The sequence below is a fragment of the Stigmatopora nigra genome, chromosome 7 (assembly GCF_051989575.1).
Source record: "Stigmatopora nigra isolate UIUO_SnigA chromosome 7, RoL_Snig_1.1, whole genome shotgun sequence".
Classification (NCBI taxonomy): domain Eukaryota; kingdom Metazoa; phylum Chordata; class Actinopteri; order Syngnathiformes; family Syngnathidae; genus Stigmatopora; species Stigmatopora nigra.
The window spans coordinates 1,538,280-1,563,885 of NC_135514.1; the positions used below are offsets into that span (position 1 = coordinate 1,538,280).

General features: G+C 39.3%; 2 protein-coding genes across 4 annotated transcripts in view; one reads left to right on the forward strand and one right to left on the reverse strand.

The window, feature by feature from the left end:
- Positions 1-274: 274 nt before the first annotated feature.
- On the reverse strand, positions 275-24,302 carry nr4a3 (nuclear receptor subfamily 4, group A, member 3). Of its 2 annotated transcripts, XM_077720833.1 has the most exons (9): positions 23,978-24,302; positions 22,239-22,367; positions 21,630-21,711; positions 17,947-18,788; positions 11,297-11,426; positions 9,731-9,894; positions 9,442-9,641; positions 5,177-5,355; positions 275-1,785 (listed from the first exon to the last, which is right to left on the reverse strand). In XM_077720833.1, exons 3-9 carry the CDS (start codon positions 21,691-21,693, stop codon positions 1,523-1,525), a joined length of 1,842 nt encoding a protein of 613 aa, XP_077576959.1. In that variant the 5' UTR covers positions 21,694-21,711; positions 22,239-22,367; positions 23,978-24,302; the 3' UTR covers positions 275-1,522. The 2 variants fall into 2 exon arrangements, with proteins under 2 accessions (XP_077576959.1, XP_077576960.1); XM_077720834.1 differs by lacking the exon at positions 21,630-21,711.
- A 1,188-nt stretch (positions 24,303-25,490) lies between these two features.
- alg2 (ALG2 alpha-1,3/1,6-mannosyltransferase) overlaps positions 25,491-25,606 on the forward strand; it is a 48,448-nt gene continuing 48,332 nt past the window's right edge. For both annotated transcript variants that reach the window (XM_077720991.1, XM_077720993.1), the window contains exon 1: positions 25,491-25,601. The gene's annotated coding sequence lies outside the window, so the exon portion shown is untranslated. The remainder of the gene's footprint in view (positions 25,602-25,606) is intronic.

Genomic DNA, 25,606 nt, shown 5'->3' on the forward strand with positions numbered 1-25,606 from the left:
AAAGGTACCAAATATGTTGTTTTGTTTTGAAATAGTAATGAACTACATTTAGAGTGTATGTGTGGCTAGTTGGCAAAACCTGACTGCAGCTCTGGAATTCATGAATGATGTGCTCAATCCTTAAACAGAAAAAAAACCTTCTTTTTGTCTCTTTTGAATGTGTCTGCCAATTGTAATTTTCTAATGTGTGCCATGTGATCGGGAATGGATGTCACTGGGTTATAAAGATAGGACGGATGGAAAATAATAATAATAATAAAGACAGGACACGGAATAATCAGAATTAGTTTATGATTTCAAAGTGCTGAACAGAAAATCCAGTGAACCAAGGAGAAAGAAAGAAAAATGAACATGAAAATCAAAGCAAAGGACATTTTCAAAAAAGGATTTTTTTTCTCTTTTTTGTTTCTCTTCTTTGAAAACAATGCACAAGTCGTACCACAATATTTGAAAAAAGCTAAAAACACTTCAAAATATTAGTTTTTGTATATTTATATATTTATATATCTATAGAATTTGCACTTTTTCCTCCTAATATCACTGCTGCCGTCCGTGGGTGTGAGGGTGTGGGGCCAGACACACAAACACACACACACACAAAGCCAGCTGGTTTTTAACATCTTAAAAACACTCCATGCATAAGATGCTGGCTTCTCTGACACACACACACACATACGTACACACATTAAGACGCTATCCAACCATTGTCTTGCACGCGCTCACACGGCCACGAGAGAAATAAAAAAAAAAGGACTGCGGAATGTTTCTCCCGTGGAACTATTTGTCGAGCACCCTTCTTCTCTCCTCCGAGTGGGATAAGAGGCCGGGTGTGTGTCGATGCTTCTTGCCCTCTGCGGGCCCGCCAGTGCTTTAAAAGCCCATTGCTGCTTGATATCATTTCCATCCAAGCGTAGTAAAATAAACGAAAAAAATGAGCAATTCAAGTCTGAGTGAGCAGTCATCAATCATTAGTGCAGTTTCTCCTCTAAAGCCGGATTTCTTTCCTACTTTCTTCGCTCTATTGACAATATCACACACACAGCTTTTTGCATTCGAATAATTTAGAGTTTGGAATTAAACTGTTCCTTAAGCGATACTTCTTCACGCCACGAGAGAGAATTCCCCCCAAAAATTGCACTTGGAATCGATCAAGAACTCATTAACTGTTACTGAAATATCGTCTCGTGTCATTGTGTCACTGAGCTCTGGCTAGCTTGGTTGGGACGGAGTACGTCCCCCTGCACTTGCGTTGTACAAATACAAACTTTCTTTCAGTTTTCCTTTCTTTTGAGAGAGAAAAGTCTTTTTCGTTCCGCTTCCATGTGAAAATCAGAAGTGGCAAAGGGTCTTTATTCATCTTCTTTCTTTGTTTTTACACAGGTAAAAAGTGTCTTTTAAGTGGACGCTCCATCGGAGGGGACTCCTCGTCTGGTTGTCCCGTTGGCGTCACCACATTGTAAGTTCGTCATTGTCCTCGAACCGGACACCTTTTGTTTTAGCTTTCCTTTCCACCCGTTGCCGTTCAGTAAGGCAAAGTGTCCAGGAACCTGTCAATCAAAGGTGGGGGTGGCACCAGGTCCTCCAACTTCAGGTAGAAGATCCGCTGAAGACCCTGAGTCCTCTGGGAGCGTAGTTCTGCCCTTAAACCCAGAATACGACTCAGGGCGGGCGCTGCCTTGGTAGCTGTTGGAGAGGGTCCGCAGCTTAGGTGGTCTCTGAGGCAACAAACCACTTTGTTCTGCAACTCCTCCACTCGCTTGGAGTCTTTTAGGCCTGGAACTTGCTCTGTAAAGGAGACAATAGAAGAAAATATGAACAAGTAGAATTGAGTTAGCATGCGCTAGGGGTGTAAGATTGAACCGATTTAGATTGATAAATTAATTTCCGCTCATCTCATTTTCTGAATCATCGGTGCAGAGGCGAGGGACAACCTGAATCGGTGGCCAGCCAATCACAGGGCACAAGGAGAAGGACAATCATGCACGCTCAGATCCATACCTAGGAGCAATTTAGTGTGTCCAATCAGCCCACCATGCATGTTTTTGGAATGTGGGGGGAAACCGGAGTACCCGGAGGAAACCCATGCAAGCCCGGGGAGAAGATGTAAACTCCACATAGGTGGGCCGACCTGGATTTCAACCCAGGACCCCAGAGCTAGATTAATATATTGAGTCATTAAAATAGACTCTGGTTATGGCCGTCAAAATAAAATAGAACAGTGTATTACTGTCATTGTACAAGAAAATTCTCAAGATATATTTGACTCTTTATCATTTAAAATGATAGCTTGAATGTTTTTTTTAAGGTTTTTCCAGGTAAAAAGGAAAAGACGTCCATCACCGTCAATGGCTGAAATCGGATTGTGGCTAACTTTGTTCTGTTGGGAAATATAGTATTGTTTCCCAAAGAATCCATATAGTATCATATCTTCATGATAATATTGAATTCCGTCCCAAATTCATGTGCATTTCAACAACAGTGGGGGAAATACATGGGAACAGAGGTCCAACCCTCTGACTTGAATGCAAAAAACTTCCAATCAAAAGATTCGGGATGTATTTACACTTTCCCTGCATTTCTTCTCACAGCAACATAAAATGTCCATCATTACAAATGCATGTGATCCATCTGTAATAAACCCATCCACATTTCACGTCAATCCTTAATTGCAATAGAAGCTACCAACTAACTTGTCCAACTTTCTCCATTCCAAATAGTCCCTAAAGCAAACGATTCTGTAAAATGTACTGGCCATGTTCCATCCCCTTGCTAGGCCAATCAGCTCATTCCGCTGAAAGCGCAATTCGTACATCTTCTTTTATATTGAATTGCACCTCATTAGCCTGTATGGCTCAAGTTCTTAACTGGCTTTAACCTGTCTCACTCACTACAGATCAATACATAGCCTAACCTAATAAGCCCCCCACCACATACACACACACACACACATACACTCAACACACACACACATACCAAAAGGATAGATATATACATAAACACTTGCTGGCACACAAATGCTCCCTGCAATTCAAGACATTGACAAAGACAAAAGTGTTCAACAATTAGCTGATTATTCGGCCCTGTGAGCAGGCAAATTAGATTAGAAACACGCGCATACGCAAACTTGCGCCCATAGCAACTGCAGTGGCACCCAAACCGAGCTTAATGTGACACTAACTCATTCTGCCGAGCACAGAGTGTCCACGCACGCACGCACTCGGGCACACAAACACATGCGCTGCGGGGGGGCCGTGCCTCAGACCACTTTGAGATATCTATTATGTGAAGCGTATTTCTTGTTTGTTTATGTGGCTCTTTTGTTTGTCCGGTCACTCCAGCACCCCTTTCATCGTCTCGTTTTTTAGACCTACACACACACACAGGCATACACTTTTGCTCCGGCTCCCGTGGTGGAAGTGTGTGTGGGTTTCTTTGGGGGTTGGGGGTTAATCAATAGCAGCCTTTCTGCACAGGCCACTCTGAATTGGTCGATGGCCCGGTTGCTCTGGCGGTGTGCTTTGCCGAGGTAGCGCAGAGACACCGGCGTGGAGCGGCGCGCCGTGGTGGGCTGGTCGATCAGGCGCAGAGTTAAGTGCTCCCCCGGAGAGAGGCGCTTGTGTTACTTGGGGGCTTTAGACAGAGGAAGTAAAGGTGATGGCAGAGTGCCGAGGGGGTGGGACGTAAATAAAGTCAGCGTCGAGTACGTTGGTGGAAGCCCGTATTATGCACTGTATATTTGCAGTGCGATTGACCGGTGACGAGTGCGGACTGTAGTAAGGGAAAGGGCTACGATATTTATTTTTTTTGAAAGGGCTACGATAAGTTTGTTTGAAACTACTGCCGATTGTCTGGAAAAAATCGGACATTTTGACTGTAATACATCATAAGTATTTGTCATTAAATCAGTTGAAGTTCTTAGGGGTAAATTGGCTTAGAGTTGTACTTCCATCAGGGTTTAAAGGTTACAAATGGGTGAAAAGCAAAGGTTTGTGGGTATTTCATTCTGGATTAAGCCTTTATGATGAGCTGAACTCACTTTTAAAGATCATTATAGTTGACCTCCATTACTGATCCAAAGTAATAGGCCACAATTAGATTGGTTGTTTTAGCTATGATTCAATAAGTATGGAATTTTACTCAGCCAATAGCTGCTAACAATAAGTGGGAGTGGCAGGAGGTAGTAGTATTTTGGTGGTCTGTTTGTTAAAACAAAAGATGTCATTGAAATGTCTGAAATGTTTCACTAATAAAATTTAAAGTCAAAGTTTTAACTGCTCTTTTGTTCTATTGCTTTATTGCTATATGTACATAACGTTGTATTAAATTGGTCAAAGTATGTTGAATCAATTTGAATCCAAAAATATTGACATCATATTGTCATGAAATCATATTTTCACCACTAGTAAACAAATGAATAATTTAACATTTATGTCCATTTTCATTTCATTTTATTGAGAACTAGATATATTTACTGGTATTATATTATCTATAAATATGTATATAAATGATATTAAATATTTTACATTTGAATTTCAACTGGCGTGGCCATCCTTGATTAAAACTGTTTGTTAATTAACTAATTTATAATTTTTTAAAGGTTTGTAATGATTATGTGTGCTACTATTTACTGTTTGTCAAAATTGCTGTAAAATAAAAATCTCATTGATCATCTTCCGATATAGAGTAAAATGGAAAAATGATATATTCTAATTATTTTAAGACCTATTCAGTTGTGGAGAAAAATGACTTTTTTCGGTAATTGTGGGTAATGATTGATTTTGGTGGGTCAAAAATATTTAAGCCTTGAGACAACACATCATTTCCCATTTGTCTTTAGTCTGTCTTTGCACGTGCAATCGGTCTGCTCCATGTTTGACACATGCACATTGATTAGAGCGGCAGGTGTCAGGCAGGTGCGGCAGGTGCTCAGGGGTATCGGGTTCTTGTTAACGGTGGAAATGTGTCACACCGTGTTGGTGTTTTTTGTGTGTCTTTCTGAGGATGTGTCCACCTGATCGCTGTCACATACAATCAGCCCGACACGTAAGCTACAAAGACAAGTTGAAAATGATGGCCGAGAGTCAACAATCCGGCTATATGTTTTGCTTTGTGAATGTATATTTGAATGGGTGGCATGGTCATTCTAGGTATTTTGTATCTTGTTTTTTTTTTTTACCTGTGAGCAGCACAAGTGCAGCCAGGCAGGCAAAGGCAGAGGCATCCAGGTTTAAAGTCTGCAGATGGCTAGAGAAGTCCCGAATGGAGTCCAGCCATTCCCCAAAGCCGCGAAGGCACTGGAACCTGTGCAGCACCAAACCGTTACAGAACACCAGTTTGTCCTCTGACAGCATTGACCTGGAAAATGAGAGAAGAAAACAAAATACGGTTCAACCTTAGATAGCATAGGTAGGGAACCTACGGTTCGGGAGCCGCATGTGGCTCTTTCCATGGGTGCATGTGGCCCTGTGAGGTCAAATATGGAAATCGCTGGTGAGAGAGCTGAGTCCCAAACGCTCTCTCTGTCAAAAAGTTTCCCGATCATTTAAATCTTTCTGTGCCATTGTCGATACTAGATGCCCAATCCATACTGGTGTTGTCCAAATGTCCTTTGTATTTTGTCAAAATGGCATTTTGATTGTGTCAAGATATCAAAATGGATAAAATACTAAAAGGCTAATGGAGGCCATAACCAGAGTCATTTCAATTGTATTTGTTTTCGTTTTACTAGCATTTTCTTCAGTTAATGTTCTGTTCATTCCTACAAATTATAGAAATAATGATTAATTAAAAAAATATATATACATGGTCATGTAGTCCAAACTTTCATGCCAACATATTTGACCCTAATGACTCAATATGTGAATTTTTAAATAACCCCAAAAGTAAGTTGCTCCATTTAAAGACTTTCTTATCCATCAATAGGTTTTAGTGTCACCTGTCCCTCACATTGGGGTTTTCATAAAAAAACTGTCTTGAGCAAAAACCCAACTATTCTATGTTTGTGAAAGAAAGCTAAATCTAATTTTGGTGCATATTCCTTCTCCTGCTGCCTACTGTTCAACATGTTCTTTCCATTAACGTCTCTCCTGATAACCCCTTTAAATTAACCTAAATTGGACCACCAGAGAAAGCAACAATGGCAAAAGTTGGCACAAGATACTGTCACATATAATTTGGACAAACATCAACATGCTGCTGATTGAGACTGTCTTGTGGAAATGTGGAAAAGAATAGTTGGGATAAGGAGTCCTAATCGGATGACTTTAAAGCACTTTGTTCGACCACTTTATACGATGGAAATATGTCTTAATGAGGAAATGAAAAGGCTTCCTTCAGTTACTCACGACACACAACGAAGCATGTGAGAGCAATAAAGGGCTCTTTATGAGAGCTTGACTAAACAGCATGCTTCCTTCTTATTAAGAGCCTTCATAAATATTCTTTAGACCCCAAACAAAGGGAAAAAAACACAGGTAAAATGTGTCAAAAGACAGTCAGCACTAAACTAGAATATTATAAAATAATAGGAATGAATAGACATATATTTTATATACAGCATAGTTTTAAAATGGAGCTGGAAATCTTGTACTTAAATTATTTTTGCACACAGTGTGAGCATAAATTTAATTTAACCTTGAAAGAAAATGTTTGTTTTGTATTCATTGGAAATCCAATGACATTTTAAGATGTAAAACTTTGTATTACGCATTTGTTATACGCTTTGGGCATCAACTGTCAGGGGGTTTCCCATCATGCCCTGCACATCCATTCACATTCATACCGTTGTACACAGTTGTTATTCAATTTTTATGAACTGTGTTGACTGTGCCCTCTTCAGTTCCACCACAACAAAATTAATAACCTCATCAAAAGTACTATTAATAAGTATTAGTGTTCTGATTTACAGAAGATCACATGCTATATAACTCATACTTGGCTGCAGAAAAATGTCAACTGAAGAAGTGGCCAACTCTGATTATAATGGTATGTATTTAAAAAGGTACTGCATCATATAATTTCTGCGGAAATTGCATGTGAATGCTGAAAATATCTTGCTGAATAGAAATAATATAAAATTAATTGATGTGGAATATAGACTGACTGACTTGGTGAGTCCAAATGGCGAAGACAATTGTAGTGAGACGTTGGTATGTCAATTTGTTAGGTATGCTATGTCGACGATATGCAAACTAGTAGGAAAGACCCATCCTAATCAGTTATAGTGGTTTGTAATAAATATTAATCTATGCTTTAGTAAGGCATCTAAAAACAAAATGTATATTCCAAATTAACCTTCATTATTTGCACTTTTTTCTGTGATGCCCGATTTCTATTTACTGTTACTTTGGCAAGATTACTTATCATTTTGACTGGAGAAAACGGACATTTTTCCTTTTAATTCTGTGGAATAAAAGGTTAAAAAAATAATACTTTGGTTTAAAATTTACAGAAAAAAAATATAAATATAATTAGCTAGACAGTTAATTTAGGATCTGAATTTCACATTAGGTACTGTCTACTACTTTTGTAAACCAATAATCCCCATGATTTAAACAGTAACTGTAACCCCAACGATCAAATTAAAGCTCCAACTGACTTGGTTGAAATAAAACATTCTGAAGAAAAAAATCTGGAATGTGTTCTGTCAAACATTGGCTAAGTGGGATGAAAGATTACACTATTTAAAAAAAAAAGCTGTAAAATCGCCAATTTGTAGCATATTAAAGCAGATTACACCAACGCTGGGAAGTGACGCATGTACAGTATCCAAGGACGCTCGTGTGCTAAAGTACCCAAAGTCCACATCCGCGTAATATACGACTGGATTTCTGCCACGGATTTGTCTCACCCCTGACGACGGCATCGCCACGGCAACCCACCCATAACCCCAGAAACAGTTTGGTGACAGGGGTGCTTACAGCGCGACAGCGGAGTAAATTTCATTGAATATACACACTCTTGCACACACACACACCGACACGCACTTTGGCGAAAACCAAGACATACGAGTTCAATACGAGGTCAACGTGGCATCAACGGTGGCTAGGCGCTCTCGACAGTGACGTGTGTTACGCATTCAAAGCCCTTGTAGTAGGTGTGTGAATGAGATGGCCATAAGTTTGCAGTGATTCACGGTCCCAGCCTGAGCTTTCCCTGCTGGAACTGTGATGCCACCACCCATCTTCAACCCACCCTGCACCTGGACCTCGCAGGGTGCTGGAGAACAACGCCGTACATCATCAATGTGTGCGTGTTCACGGGTGAGTAAGTGTGTCTGACTATGTTGGTTTTTTGGCCCTAGACGACAGCCGAACAATAGGATGAGCTTGTAGGCCGAGCCCCCTCCCAGCCATAAATTTAACCAGCCGCATGCCTTGCCAGAGCAGAGCGGTAACCCCGGGCGATGCTGAGACTCAAGAAGACCCCGGGAGTGTCCTAACAGCACTGAGTAGTCGAACATAAATTTAAGGGCAGGTTTTAATGAGAGTCAGCTGAATTGAGGATGAATTTTCTCCCTCAAATATTTCCTCATACAACCCGCATTTGAAATATTTCCACATTTCAGAGGATCCGAGCCTGTCAATACAAGGAACGCACACACACAAAACACAGCTTGTGCGTCACACATCAGATGAGCGGAACTCTGTGGGCGTAACTGCTGTCGTAGACACCAATTCTATTCATAATTCTCTTCATATGGCTGACCGCTCTGCACAGTAGCGGACATAGATAGAAGCTGTACTGTACTTAAGCAATAATAGTCAAAGATCATGCTTTTTTCTTGACATTGGGAATCAGGGGAATGGTGGATAACTCAAATATTTCAAATAATGTAGAGAAAAGGTCTTTAGGTGGTTACCATTCTTGCTCAATGGGGGTAGAAAAAGTGATGAATACCCAGTCATAGTATACTGTATACTAAAGTCACTATTAGTCTTTTATCAGATATTTATATTTTTTCTACTCTAATTTTCAAAGGTGTGCTTAAGAAAGATTCTATATGAAATATTATAACTACTTTTGTACATGTATTTGACATGATTTTCACAATTTGGCACAATTTTTTATGCTGATTGAGAAATTGGAGGAAAAAAACTCCTCAATGTGAAACATTAATATACTATAAAAGATTTTTTTTCACACAGGAACTAACTGCATATTTTTCTGATTGAGTAATTATACTTGCCTACTTTACAATACATAGCCAAGCAGGTAGGAGGTAAAGCAATTAATTACCCTTTAGGCATGGGCTAAACTTAAACTGTAATTTAAAGGGAAACGCAACGCATAGATGCATGTATAAACTTCCATGTGAAAGTAATAAAATAAATTTGCTGACCCCAAGTCTTGCTCAGTACTATCGATGGGGGGTCTCCTTTACATTTGCAACCCGGGAAACCACCCAAAGATCCTCCCCTCTTCTCGTTATTTGTTCCTCACCTGTGGGCCAATCGCAAGACAAACAGCTCCAAGAATGCAGAATCTACGAGCAGGTTCTGATCGTCCCGCTGGAGCTCGGAGAAACCCGGAAGCCGGTCGGCCCAGCGCCGTGTGGTCTCCATGGAAATGGTGAGAAGCCTGTAGAAGAGGTGGATGTGCTCTACGTCCGAGGAGGAGGAGGGAGGATCGGCAGTACTGAACTGTGGGACGGTACAAGAAGAAAAACAAGAGAAGATTTAAAAATGTGTCTCTCCCTGGAAGAATGTTTGTACTATCTCTATAGGCCTACCTGGCTGTAGTCAAGGTCATGGGGGGTACAGTGGGAATAAGCCCTGAGCAGAGCACAGATCAAGCTGAGAGGTGGTGAGGGTGGGGCCACCTCTGTCTGCAAGGGGCTCTTTGGTTTGGAGGGTAAACGGCCACGGCGCCCCTTCAAGCTGTCGGTGCGCACCACTGTGGAGCAGAAAGGGTCGATGTCAGGGTGAGAAACCTCCCTGTTTATACAACATTCATAAAGTCTGTCCTCAAGCTGATGAGTGTGTTATCGCCATTTTCCGCCGGGTGCAAAAGGGGGAAGGGGGGTGTGTTCCACATAGGAGGTGACAATCCAGTAGGGGGCAGTGTGACTTGAGACTGGAGTGACAGGTGCCCGTTTTGATGTATGATAAAGATGGGGCGACTTATTTGAGGAGTTGGTAGCGGTTTATAAAAGTTGTTAAAGGGTGAAAATGGGATCAAAAAGACATTGTAGCGAACCGTCAAATGATATCGATGTATATGTGGAAAGTTGTTTACATCAGGTTGAAAATTAGGCATGTTTTATTGATCATTTTATTCCAAATATAAATTGGAAAATTCTATTTGAGTGACAGTGGTTAAGGCTAATAACATTCTGAAGGGAAATTAAAGTGAGTGGTCGGCTCCCATTGCTATGTAAATATTCAACACTCAATTATATTTCTCCTTTTGGCACCGAGGTGATTACGGTAATTTCTTGCCTAGCTAATTGGCTGCCATAAAGAAGTTGGTCAGTATGTGTCTTTCATTTTGCTCACTCAGTGTTGTTAAAAGCACTTCATTATCCTGGAGGGGATTTTAAAAGTCTACAACCCCCCTGGGCAAATGTCAGGTTTTTGTGTCATGAATATAAAAAAAAGAGAATTATACATGATTTTAAATTGTATTATTCTATTATGACCAATCAAATTGAAACTAATGGAAACCAGGGTTTGCTTTTTTCTATTAAGATGAACTCTAAAAGTGAATTGGCCCAAGTTCAAACTGAGGAAACACTGTAGTTATAATAGTATTATTCTTTAAAAATACCAGATTTTCTTCATAAGTCATTGGTGTCTCTAAAAGATTGCTTTGAAGTACTGTTTTTTGGTCTTTGATATACGTCATTACGTGTGTGCGGTCAACATGGCTACAAAGGATTGATAGTCAATAATGAAGCCGCTATAAATTTGTTCTGCCGCGGGAGACAAATACAGAACACACTGGTTATATATTTGGTTTTTGTACCGTCTAAAATATCTCAGGAAACAGATACTTCATTAAAAATGATGGATGGAAGTCAACACTTGCCTCAGCTTTCTTTTTATGTTTTTTTATTTCATTTAACTGGAAGCATTTCAGCATGAATCTGCCTTAGAGAGTAAACTCATGATTTTAATGATAATATCATATAGGATTTTTTTTTTTTTACGAGTAGAAAAAGTAACTTTTTCTACTCACAAACTATAGTAAGTTATTACAGGTATGTGCTGAGTGATTTTTACAGCAGATCTGGTTTTGCTTATTGTCATCAGTGCCTGCCAATGAGTTTAAAATGCTTTGTTAAGAGTCTTCTTACCTTCCTTGACCATGCCCACACTCAGACATTTCTGGAAGCGGCAGTACTGGCAACGATTACGTCTCCTCTTGTCCACAGGACAGTTTTTACTGGCCAGGCACACATACTTGGCGTTCTTCTGCACGGTGCGCTAGAGAAGAAAAAAAAAAAAGACCAGACGGACATTCTGATAATCAGCCTCCAAACACAATCAAGCACCAAATATTTGATATGTTAAATTCAATTCCAACTCCCTCCTCCTTCCCCGGCAGAGAATGAAAACGGAAGCTCGCAGGTCAGTTTTTAATTACGTGCTGAAAGGCGACGCTGACATCAGTATAATTAGATAAAATTAATTTCCCAACAAGCGTTCGCCGGTGGGGTGCGGGGGGACAATTTTATTAGCGCCAGACTTGACAATGGTCGCCGTGCACGTGGCGTACTGAGGAGTCTCCCGTGAGACAGGCGGCGGGAAAGGAGAAAGCTGTGTGATCAGATTGTTTGTGAAGCTCACGGGTCAGCTTGTGGCACCCCGGGGACCTCGCGGGTCACGCCTCTCTCAATGGGCCCCGAGGGAGCCCTTTTCTCCTCGGCTGCTTCGTGCGATTATTACTGACCGTATTAAAATCAAACCAGAAACGGGACATGTGGCAAAGGTACGCGCTTCTCGTATGGACAGCAAAATGATAGTCAATGTCTTTTGTACTATGAAAATGATGCTTTTTACAGGTGTATGTATGCAAGAAATCCTATGTAAGTGCGCCTATGAAAATTTAAACTAGTTAAATGAGATAAATTTAGAAATTATATATATATATATTTTTAAAATTAATAATACATTCTTCGCTTCCATCTGAACGTCCATCATTCTGTCCACCAAACCATCCATCACAGGCCAAGTGAACAGAAAACAAGGCAAGGAATTCAAAGAATTGAAACAAATATATATTTTTTAAATACCAGATGAAAGCAACAACAGCTCAAATTAAAGATTTGAACATTTCCATGGAAATCATTTTTTTTTCTATTCGTGTTTACTAATTTATTATCTATCATGATTTTGATGCATTTTTTAAATAAAATCAATCAAATTAGAAATAAAAATGTGTATAAAAAATAAATTGAATACACCAATAATACTAATATGGCCCCCAATTACCCTTTTAAAGTTGTTGTTTTTTCCATCTTTTTAAAATTCATCGGATTAAATGATTGCCTGCCATTGACAAAGATAGATGTCCAGATGATCTAAACTGGGAGGACTGGTTTCAATGGCACACATCCAACCCATTTTGACTGAAAAATGCAAATGATCACTGCCAGGCTCTCCCGGTCAAAATGAATTTAATGAGTGATTATAAAGGCATAAGCTGTAAATCTATTTTCACTTTAATCAAAGAATTTTTTTGCTATTGTTGAGGACTTCAGCCTTGGTAAAAATCTGTCTTTGCCTTTCCCAACTGTAAAACCAACAGTGGAGCAGAGTTACTTTTCCTTAGCATATTAACACAAATATTCCAATTAGAAACCCCCCTTGAGTCAACTCTGTCCGTACCCACAGGCTGAGTTGTATAGCGCACTAATTATTCCATATGCAGCGGCGCAACTGGCGGACTAACGTGTAATGGGGTGTTAATGTCATATGGGAGTTGTTTCCATGGTCCCCCATCATCGCCATGCCAATGTCTCATATCCTACCCACTGCTCGGTAACGCTTCGATGCATTTACAATGACCACCTAAGTGTGTCTTTGTCTTTTTTTTTTACATTGCATCCGTCCGGATAACGCATGGTGATACATGTTGTAAATGTAATCCAAGTGGGAGTGCCATTGACCTCCAGTTTGAGGGGCTCAATCCCTATATAAGTGATTTAAAAAAAGGAAATTGGATTAAAAGAAATGGATCAAAAGCCCTAAATATTCCATTTTTAAAAAAATAGATGTAAAACATTGTTTATTTGAGCTTTTTTCTTAGAAAGGGAAAATGTATTTTAATCATTTGTTTTTCATTTCAAAATATATTTTTTGATTAAGTTCAATATTCAAATGAAAAACTGAAAATATTTTTACATATTTATTTTTAGACTTTACTTAATGTTTTTCGACACTAAAAACACAAAAAGAAAAAAATAGATTAAAAAAAATGTAATTATTGATGTAAAAAGGGGAAAATCAGGAAATATAATCCACATCTATAATCTTCATTTGAATTTGATCCTAAAATATAAAGTCGGCATTCATGATTTACTTTCTCGGACCGCGCCAAATGATGCGGCGGGCCAGATTTGGCCCCCGGGCCACCACTTTGACACCAGTGCGTTAGTGTGCATATACGTATACATGTGTGATGTGTATGGGAGGGGGGTGGGGTAGGATTTCTGCGTGTGTGTTTGTTGTGGTGACTTTGTTAACTTAAGCAGGAATGAATGCGTATGTGCCCTTGATGACCTCCATTAGACTCACTATGCAGGTGAAGCCTCAAAAAACCCTCAAAAACATGCACGCACAGTGATTAAATGAGCATAAAGAACCCTACTAATAGAATTTCAATGATTACATTATTTTCTCTTTCCCTATTGTAGTTTGTGTAGAGTAAGTGACTTATTCTCCGTCATTTGAAAAATACTTAGCTTAATATATGAATAACTCACATCTACATACAATGTGGACATCATATTTTGGGTCAAGTAGGCCACAATATTAAAGTAGTGTCATCATGTCTATGTTTTTTTTGTAGTATATACTCTAATAAAGATGTCAAGGCCACGAACGACACTAGTCTACATGAAAATCACTTGACATTGTTGGGCTTCATCCATTTCGAGAGTATTTTTTCTGAATCAACGATAGAAAAAAATGAGATAAAAGGCATGTAAAACATGAACTGGATGAGTTAAAAGGACTATATTAATGAATGAGGAGTACACATGCTGTGGGTGCTTTAGGAGTAGCATGGATGCACGCAGAGGCAGATTCTTGACATGTAACATGTGCTAATAACTGTGGTTTAAATTAAAAGCCTTCAGGGACTTTCCTCCCCGCCTGCCATCCCGCTTCTTAATCAGGGGCAATCAGAGCGCTGCTCTCCACACTTTGTGTACGTCAAGTGCAAGTTGCTGCACGACAGATTCACAGCATTAAATGTGTATGCTTTTATGAACTGATCTGATTGTTTCCAGTATGGAAAGCACATAAGTGAGGGGGGATTTCTTCTTGGCAGCACTGATGTTGACTTGATTTTAGTCGATAAAACTGTGTGCGCTTGAAAAAAGGGACTTTGCTTCCTTTTAACAAAAGAAATGGTTGAATGTTAACACCAACCGTATGTATATATGTACATCTATCTTTATGTATGCATATGTATATTTATATATATGTATGTATATGTATATTTATATATATGTATATGTATATGTATATGTATATGTATATGTATATGTATATGTATATGTATATGTATATGTATATGTATATGTATATGTATATGTATGTATATGTATATGTATATGTATATGTATATGTATATGTATATGTATATGTATATATGTATATTTATATATGTACATGTATATTTATATATATGTATGTGTATATGTATATATGGATGTATGTGTATATGTATATATGGATGTATGTGTATATGTATATATGTATGTATATATATATATGTATGTATATATTTATTAATTTATTATTTTATTTATTACCTATTTATTTATGACTAAAATGTCTGCATTCTCACCTTCTTGCTACTATAGCAATGAAATTTCCCGAATACGGAATGAATAAATTTATTGAATCTAATCTACACATCTTAAAAATGAGGTTTGTTTCAAAAGTCGAGATAAGCAACAGGTTTACCACATTATTCAGATATGGTAAAAAATAAAAAAAATAAACCAATTGGTTTGTGAGTTCAAATTAATTCCCAGTAAAAATGTGTTTCCAATTGTGCTAATGAACCACGAGAAATTTAACATGCTAATAATGCTTCTGCTATAATGGAATGGTAATCTATTTTTAGGGGACAATAAAACCATTGCTCTAATAGAGTACGCGTGCAAAAACAAGTGCATAAATGCACAAATGTGTTGGGTTGCTTCTGCAATAAGTGTGCATGGGAGGAAATGAGGCTTGATAGGCAATACGGCTACAGACAGACAGCCCCTGGCTTTGCCACAACCAGACACTGCCTTCATTAATTAGTAAATAAAATAAAAATGGTGAAATTAATTGAAAAGAATGATAATCATTTACACCAACCGGGGGCATAATTCAATTAGACATGCGTTGGCACCCTCTTTCTTGCCATTTTCCTCATACTGTTGACAAACAACATGTGAAAAATAGAAAATAATCATTATGTTATGTGTGTATTATATTACATGTATTTTGAATAAATTGCAATTCATTTACACATAAAGCTGTTCAACCTTCTATTTTTTATATCCCAAATAGAATAGCCAAATAACAGTATATTTACTAAGTATTCTTTCAGAGTATACAAAATTAAGAGAGTTCACCTCTTTTTATTAACTTATTAATTACATTATAGTATTGTTTAAATGTTAATTATTGTGTTTGCCGGTGTAACAGTATTGAAAAAATGAGAATTTACAGCCAGTTCTCCCATTCTCAATAAAATGGACAGCTGTTGTTGTCAACGGCTCAAATAGTCGGGAATTAATTTTAATTTTTAAATTAGGTGTATAACATTCTGTTAATTTCTTCATTAAAACATATTATACAATGATATAGCAAATATAATTAGGATTAACCCTGCTCTAGAGGAGTTAAAAATAAGTCTGACTATAAACTGCCTTTTCATGGTGTACAACAAGCGCATTGAAAGTATATGTCAGTATATGCGCATGTGTTTGTGGTCATATGGTCTGTGGGATAATGTGTTATACTCTATCTACAAAGTGAGTCACATCAGAAGCATGCATCTAATTTGCGCTCGCTGATTCAAGATAAACAAAGATGGGAATGTTACTGAATAAAGGAGAGTGTCTTTCTAAAATACACTTACTGTGTTTTTCAGACTATAAATCAAACTGGATGGTGCACCAACAATGAAATACTTTATTTTCAGAGCAAAAGCACACCTGATTATATGACGCAATAGTTATTTCTTGGAACTTTGGGTTTATTATTTTATCTTTGGGTTTGATGAATGATAAATGTTTGTCTTAAGCACTTGACTGGATCAGTTTAATATTCGAGGTCATTAAGCATTACAAGAATTCCTACATAAGGGAGCTTGTATTTTACTGTCAATTTTTTTTTTTTTAAGGATTTTAAATGTGCTTTATAGTGCAAAAAAGACAAGAGTGTATTCTACTTAGAGTGCCTGTAGATCAAGGCAGAGGAAGGGGGGATTTTTTTCTTGGTTGTCTTAGAGAGAGCGTGCTTTCTCACATTAATCTTTCACATACACACAGACACACACACATACACAAACACACACAAAACCTCGTACTGACACAAGCCAAGCACACTCTTTGGCCACTTGGTTGCCGGGAGTTACGACCCCTGTGGGTGTTCTGTGCTTTCATAATGATTCCTTCGACAATTTAGAGTTGGGCTCAAGGCTGGAGCGACTCAAGTCAAAAGCAAGAAAATCACTTTCAATGAACTACACGTTGTAGTTTGTTTGTCCAGATATCGTCATATTTTTACGTGGAATGTTCACTTTGAACACACCAAATGGTGCAGGCCTTCACCTTTTTACCAGTCTGGCACTGAACCAATCAGGTGATTGCAGTCAGGTGCAGCTGGTTTTAGCAGAAACCTGATCGGTTAACTGTCCCGAATTGGTTGAAATAAAAACCAGACCTACAAAGGCCCCTGAGGACCTATTTGGTCACGCTTGTATTACACTTTGACAAGATAACAAGGATTGATTTAGTATTGTTATTCAAAACGGGAGTAAAACGGGAGTGTGTGCTCTGACCTTTGAGGTCGAGGCCCAATGACAATGGTGCTTTGAGATATGAGGGACCAAATCTGGGATTTTTTTTGAGATATGAGTCAATCCTAGGCGTTTTTTTTTTTGCTTTTGATTTGGGAGCAAAAAAAAATCAAAACATATACTCCATGGTTGCATTACCTCTTAACTCCATTAAAGAGATATGTTTTGGCAGGTTGAATAAATTAATTACATTTCCATGTGTTTAAATGGATGCTACAATATGATATTGCATCTTTGGATATTGATATGGTATTTATAGATTACAAAGTCTCTCAGGATTAATTTCAATTTAGTGGCCATAAATGTTTTTTATACAATATTAAGTACATTCATTCATTCATTCATTCCATTTCCAAACCACTTATTCTCACAAGGGTCGTGGATATTATGCACATATTGTACACAATCTTTTTCAAGGTACACTTCAGGTCAAACAATAATAAAATCCAAAGAAAGATTTTCCCCAAAAATACCCCAAAAATATTTTTAACAAACTGTCATATCTGAAAGATGAGGATATTGACTAATGTTTTGTCGATTTTGATGTCACTGTGCTCAATCCTGATCAAATCATTGTAAGATATCTAGTTCTGACCTGAACTCATATCTCAAAGCATCTTTGGAGTTCACTCCATTGCTTCTGAATCTGTGCTAATACGTGTAAAAGTGCCATGTACATTTCTTGTCTTTTCTTACCTTGAAGAAGCCTTTACAGCCCTCGCACGTCCGGACGCCGTAGTGCTGGCAGGCTGCGTTGTCCCCACATACGGCGCAGGTACCCTCTCCCTGGGGGCCACGCGGCGGGGGTGAGGGCAAGCTCTCCCCTAGCAAGGGTCCGCAAGGGCCGAGAGCCAGGGAGCGGAACGCCAGGCTGGCGCCACCGGCCCCGCGGTGCAGCTGGTACATAGGTTGCTGCTCTAGTGGCGGACCGTGAGCGTGAGAGATGGAGGAGGACGAAGAGGAAGAGGAGGATGACGTGCGGACCAGGCCTCCTCCTAGACTCTCGTAGCCCCCCACGCTGCCGCCGCTGTGGGGTGGCGAGTGCTGGTAGAAGTGCGGAAAGCGGGGCGATTTGAGGGAACCTGCATCCAGGTTGGAACCCATGGAGTGGGAGTGCGACGGAGGGACCAGGGAGTGGTCCTCCCAGAGGAAAGAGGTGCCGGGTTGTGGGGGCAAGGACGGCGTGGTCGGGGTAGAGGGGGGAGACTGTTTAAAGTACATGGCAGAAGAAGACAAGGCCTCCAGTTGAGGAGCAGTCGGGTAGCTGTCCTCCTCTTTCTTAATGGACGGCCTGTGCGAGGGCATCTGGTAGAGGCAGGATGACTTGGGCTCGTAGCCCCCCTCTACGAACACGTTGAAGCTGGGCAGCGAGGTGGTGGCGGCCGCGGCCGAGATCTCGCCTCCGCCAAGGTCTAGCTTGGTGTAATCGGAGGTCATGAGATCAGAGCCGTAGCTGTCGCCCTGGTAGCCGAAGGACTGGCCGGAGTAGGCCGAGCCTGGGGGGGTGGGCCCGTACTGAGCCTGGACGCAGGGCATGTCTGATGAGGAAATTAAAGAAAAGTTAAAAGATATCACTCATAAACTGAAACACGCTATTGTAACAAGGCTGTCGTGAAAAAAATTGGGCTTGGTATTAGTCTGGGAGGAAGATGTGACAACTAGTTAATGACTTGTTTGAAGTGAAGATCAGCACTTAAACAAGAATTGACGCAGCACAGCACAGTGGCGCCAAGAGGCGTGAGACGTACATGCATACAATGGGATTAATTAAAAAAAAGCCGCAGCTCGTTCAGTTGTCGGAAATGCTGCACAGTTTTGGTTTGAAAGTTATGCTTCTCATTGTTTGGAATTGCTTTTCGAGTACACAGTAGGAAGGCAAGTTGGAATTTCAAGTTGGACCTCTTTAATGTGCATTACATTGTGGGTATTTCATGTCTGAATATGCAATGTGTATTTTTTTTTTGATTGAATGTGTCAGTTCTATGGTAAATTTCAATGTGGAGTAATATTTATAAAAGGGCTGATTGCCTTTAATATATAGAACTGTGTGAGAATGAATCCGACGGGTAGACTGCATGGATTTACCGCACACCAAAGAAAGAGTGAAATAACTTAAGGAAATAGAAAGGGAGAGAATGATTTAAAAAGTAGGATTGATAGGTATTTGAAAATGTGTTGAGGGGTAGCAAAATCATGGTTTATCGGTTCATTCACCTGACTTGGCGGCGTAGGATCGGTGTGGTTGTGAGTGTAAACAGTTGTCTGTTTCTGTGTGTGCCCTACAACTGATTGGCGGCCATTTAAGGTCATGACCCACCTTTTGGCCAAAGTCAGATAGGCTAGGCTCCAGCACCCTGCGACCCTGACCAGGATAAGTGGTGTTGAAACGTAATAAATGAATTTTAGAGCTTAAAAAACTTCTTTTAATATAGAATATATTCAAATAACTGGACCATGTATAAGTGATCCCATCTCCATAGGATAGATATGGCTTCCTTATAATTGGGTGTCAAAAATTAAACAGTTTAATGAAAAAGCTGAACAATTCTGGTGACGTCAGTACATACTGAAGGTCAGTCAGATGCCAAAGGAGAAAAAGAGAATTAATGATTGAACCCCATAGTGGTGCTAAATGCTTGCAGAGACACAGACATGCACGCACAGCTAAATTCAGCAGATGCAAGTCGCTATGACTTCCTTCTAATTTGATCTGGAGACGGCCACAGATGTTTTGTGTGTTTGGTGTATATCCTCTATCAAAAGCCTTCACGTCATAGCCCTCCACGTGTGTGCGTGCGTGTGTGGATGTGTGTGTATACAAGCGTGAAACTGTCAACACAACCACTCTAGCACCGACACCCTCATGTGCACTGTGAGCCGTAATAGACCATGTCATGTTTGTCCAGTCAAATACGGGACATATCAGCCTGTGTGTGGGTACAGCACTCACAGATACTTCCAAGCACTTCCAGATATTTGGATCAGGGGTTTTTAAAGGCCATTTAAAGGTCACGGGTATATTACAAGGCACAAAAAAGTATTAAGTTTGAATATGAAAAGTGTATACGCCCAATGAAGAACAACATTCGGAGTCTTTTTTTAAAACAATGACATTATTTCTCAAGGGCAGCCTTCCTGCCAAGTCTTGGAAAACACAAATACGAACCGCACACACACTCACACACCCCTTTGCGCACATGCACACACACACACACACACACACACACACACACACACACACACACACACACACACACAGTCATGAACTAATTTAGAACGTTTGCTAATTTTAGCAGACAGGTGAAGTCATTTTTTTGTTTCCCTCCATTTCTTTGCAATAATAATACTCCCAATGTTATATTGTGGCCTAGCCAATATAGACACACAATAAACTTTGTACATTTTTCAAATTCAGCAAACATTTTCAAGAATCACCTGTCATAAAAGTGGCATAAAATGTCTGGAAGTGAACATTAAATTAGCAATGTATTCAATTCTCTTCCCTAGTTGCTAAATATAATACAGCTAAATCAACAATACTGAAAAGGCAAAACTGAAATTAAAGCAAACTGCGATCTACAGTTTTAGGTTAAGAACTAGTTACATAAAACATGCCTATACAGTGACTGAATGTTAAATGATGACAACAATGTATTTTTTTCACTTTAGCTTCCTCCCTGGCATGTGTTCAACTATTATAGCCGTACCTTTATACCTGAAAATTCACAAAAAAATCTAACACCATTCAGGTAAACCACTATGCAAGGATTTTTCTTTTTGCTCAAAATACAAGACACAAAATAGAAAGAGTCCAATGGTGGTGAACTGTGGCTTTCGCATCAGCAGGTCGAGCCTCGGGTGGATTGTGTGAGAGGGTGTGTGTCTGTGTCGCACCTGTTGTGTCACATCGCTTTATGAGCTCAAGATGAGATGAAAGAATTAAGGCGGTATCAACAAACAAAAGCATGCTCTCTGAATTTAAACTGCATCGATAGCCTCGGGGAAGGAGCGCCAATCACTCAGTTGTGACTTAACTACACGCGTGTGCGCCTGTCAGTGTATATGCAAAGACAGCTAACACATTCCTGCTGCTGTGCGTGATGTTAAAAATGTCAACATAAAGCTGTGTACACTAAGTCCTGCCAAAAACATTCACCAGCATCTCACGAGGAGTGAACCAGTAAAACGACTTCATTCTGGTTTGGCCTTCAATACGGAGCCTCACTGTAAGGATAGGTTTTTGTAGCGCAAAAGCACACCTTAGAAAAGTGTGTGTGTGTGTGTGTGTGTGTATTTGCAAGCAAGAGGACAGACAACCCAAGCAGAAACAAACATACAAAAGTTGCGCAGGAACGAAGTAAAGGGCGACAGTTTCTAACCTCGAGGTGCACATTTCAACTGGACAAACTGCAGCTGTTCCAATAACTGAGTGCGCCTGCTCATTGTCAGAATGCCATAGATCTAATAAATGAAAACATGGAGGATGTACACATCAACACATTTTTTTTTACCAAAAAATAAAATAAAAAAAACATTTGGGGATATTTTTGATGGATGTTGTTTGTAGTTGAATTGCAGCAAAACACAAAAGCAGACACGCTCTCTGTCAGTGATTGTCAGGAAGATAACTGAGAGTTCATTGTTCCAAATAGAATTATGAAGCAAAGTAAATGGGTGAAGAAAAAGCTATGGTCATAAATTATATTACACACTTACTGTATATAATTTGCTTTCACGTGAATGATGGTATGTATGGCATGTATACATATCCTAAATCAGTACACTTTCCGCAAACACACACTCACACACACACACACCTACAGCTTACATTTACACAAGCAACATATCAAATGTAGTAAATACGCGTATATATTGTAACACCAGCCATTTTTTTTAGAATTAAACAAAAGAAAAAAGCACGAAAGAGGAAGGAGAGGAAGAGAGAAAGTAAGAAAGATATAGAAAGGAGGATTTTTGAGCGGTTGTACCTGGTGTGAGAGCTTCGCGCTGAATGTTGCTGGGTATCCGGGCGTGTGAGGTGGCTTGACTCCGGCTGGGTATCTGCTCCCGAAGCCGGGACTGAGCACTCGTCTGGGGGCCCTTTTCCGAACCTGTGCCTGGAGGATAGATGAAGAAAATATCTTAAAACACAACCACAATGAAACTTTATATTTATTCTTCATATGGAAAAAAGACAATGCAACTTTTTTAAAATTCTTATTAATAAAAACCCACATATGTACAATTCTACTTCCATGCATTAAGAAAACACAAAAATCATACCACTTATGCATGACACCCAAATTAAGAGCAAACATCATTCCGATTTACTACACTATCTTCTATCAAAATCCCACCAATAAAAAGTGTTCATCTCATCTAGTAAATGCACGCAAACTTAAATTTTAACGCCTTAAAGGTGAACAAGGAGAAAGACCTTCACCAACCAAGACAGGAGCACTTTGTTTATGAAGCAGCTTCTTCTTTCTGATCACCCCAGACTTAGTCGGTTGGGGGGTCTTCTAAACTGCATAACCAGACGAAAGCAACCCACCCACGGATGCATGCAGAAGAAGTGGAAGATGACCGAGAAGGACCAGAAAAGAGACCCAGGTGCCTCGTGCGCCTCTGGCCGTCTTTCTGCCACTGCCACCGGGAGATTACCAAGGTTTAGAGCGCCCCCCTTCCGTCATACACGCCCCTTTCCTGTTCTCTGGATCCTCGAAATTTAGCCTTGATGTCCTCATATTTGAACTGTATCACTAATAAATATCATACTAGTTATGCCCATGATACCATTAAAACCCCGAATTGGGTATTTTGAATTTTTAGTAATAATGAAAGACATGTATTAATCTTTTTTTGTGGAATTTCACGAGGCAGCCCTTCAATCTAAATAACTTTTTTTCTAAATTAATACATCTCATAAAGGTTGATTTAACTTAAATAGCGTACTAAAATGATCTATTCAACTTTTATTAGACACGTGGTTCATGTTTAGGAACATTGAAATCTAGAAGTATTAAAAACAATGCTCTTACTCTGAATAAAAACACGCTCGAAAGTTGTGGGTGAAAATAAACGACTTTACAGTTAGACTCGTGTAATTTTCGACTTAATGCGGAAATATTATATCATTTCTGTGGGATTAGATCAAAGATAAAGAGTCACTTGAGTTTGTGAAGAGGTATTAAGGTTCTTGGACTCGCACCGGTAACCAAGAGAGTCGCTCAAAGCCACAAAACACGCACTGGGAGCATCGGTGTACCCCCGGAACGCTATTAAAGTACCTCACAAAACACATATACATTATAACAAGGTATTGCCAGGTTTTTATACACTACTTTGAGTAAACTTTTCAAATAAAGAATTTAAAATCAAGACCATTCATTATAGTTTCTATTTGTTTCCAGGTCTTTTGAGACGTTTATGTAGACTTAAAAAGCTGATTACAAAAAACTTTTTTTAAAAAACGTAAACAAATAAAAAAAAGAAATCCAGCTTTTAGTATTGTTAAGTATTTTTCTCAAAGTCTTCCACTGTGAGGCATCTCATTCCCATGACAACCAAAGAGGATCTCCAGTGAAAAAGCCCAGACTGAAGCTTGTCACATAAGAGATCTTGATTTATCATATTTATATGACAAAATATATCCTATATTTTAATTTTCCCCTCTGACTGTGTGACATAAATTCTAACAATCTCTTCTCTCATCATTTTTACTTACTGCTTTGCTGTGGCGGTTCCGTCTTTACTTGTAATGACAAGGTCGGATCAAATATCCTTTCCCCATCCAAAATCAATCAGCAAAAAGTCGAAAATATGAACAAAAATGATGGACAGCGTGAGTTAAAAACGCGTCTAAAGTTGATCGTTTCCTTTTTTTTAATCGTTGTGCCAAACGTAGTCTATGTGTTTTGGAGAGAGAGAAATAAAAATAAAAAAGCAAAAACCCGAGTGAAAGAAGGAGTTTGTGCGTCCGTTCGCTTGTGAGCGCCACTTTCAAAGTGTGCACTTTGTTTATGCGCGCCGTCTGAGGGAAGAAAGTCTAATAGTGCATTTATGTGGGCTCAGCCTCCACTAGAGCGCTTGGTATGTGCTACGTCAATGTGACGCCATGGGATAGGTGACGTCACTCCATGGACCACTCTCTCCCCCTCTCTCGCTCTCTCACTCACTCCCCCTCGCTCTCTCTCTCTCTCTCTACTCACACAAGCTAGGTTGGTTTGTTGGTTGCATACTAGGGACTCCCTTCTCAGTGGGCGGTAGGGCGAGTTTGGACAGACATGGCCACTGTCCACCGTTAGTCCATATGAGACACTCATGTAAATTCGAGAAAATTAAATAATTCTAATAATAATGATGATATTAACAATAAGGTTATTAATGATAATAATATTAATAATTATAATAATAATAATTGTATTCTTCTTCTTCTTCTTCTACTTCTTCTTCATCATCATCATCATCATCATCATTATCATAATAATAACAAAAATAGCAACAATGATGATGATAACAATAATAATGATGATGATGGTGGTGGTGATGATGATGATGATGATAATAATGATAATGACAACAACAATAATATGATAATCATACTACTAATAAAAGTAATAATAATAATATTATGAATACTTTTAGATCGCCACACAGAGGGAAGACACACAAAAGACAGGGAAAATGCGTTAAAAGATTGTCAGCACTAAACTAGAATATTACAAAATAATATGAATGAATATACATAAGGGGGGGCCCGGCAATGTGTTTTTCTCATATCTATGAGTGTGATCGTGACTGATTGTCTGTCTCTTCGTGCCCTGCGATTGGCTGGCCACCAATTACGGTTTTTCCCTGCCTTGTGTCTGAGGCAGCCTCCAGCACCCCAACCGTTACCTTTGTGAAGATACGCGGTTCATAAAATGAAGGAATGAAAGGAAATTGTACGATTTGGGGTAACTTTTTATCATCATCATTATTATTATTATAGTGTATTTTAACAAAATCAACTGGGCCAATACGTTAGAGAAGGCATTGGAACATGATAAACAAAAAATTAAAAATTTTACACTGAAGCCCACAGGGGGAGAGAAAAAAATCTCTGCAGCCAATCACGGTGCACGTATTTTTCTGACAACATGCTAATTCTGGCCAATGACGAGCAGCAGTGGGCGGGGAAAGCCTTGACGCACTGAGGCTCGTGATTGACGCAAGCTTTGTTGCTAAATTTAGCACCTGGCAGACGGAGGCAGGAGGTTGAAAAGGACTCCATTCATTGTGCCGGGGCGGGTCCTACTATTTCAGCGGCTCAATTGTGACCCAGCCAAGCCAAATATAGTCGTAGACAGGTATT

Coding starts and splice junctions, on each gene's coding strand:
- nr4a3 (XM_077720833.1), bottom strand. CDS start 21,693: ATGAGCAGGCGCACTCAGTTATTGGAACAGCTGCAGTTTGTCCAGTTG. Junction 9,642..9,730: donor ATGACCTTGACTACAGCCAG/GTAGGCCTATAG, acceptor ACCGTCCCACAG/TTCAGTACTGCCGATCCTCC. Junction 5,356..9,441: donor GTCTTGCGATTGGCCCACAG/GTGAGGAACAAA, acceptor CTCATTTTCCAG/GTCAATGCTGTCAGAGGACA.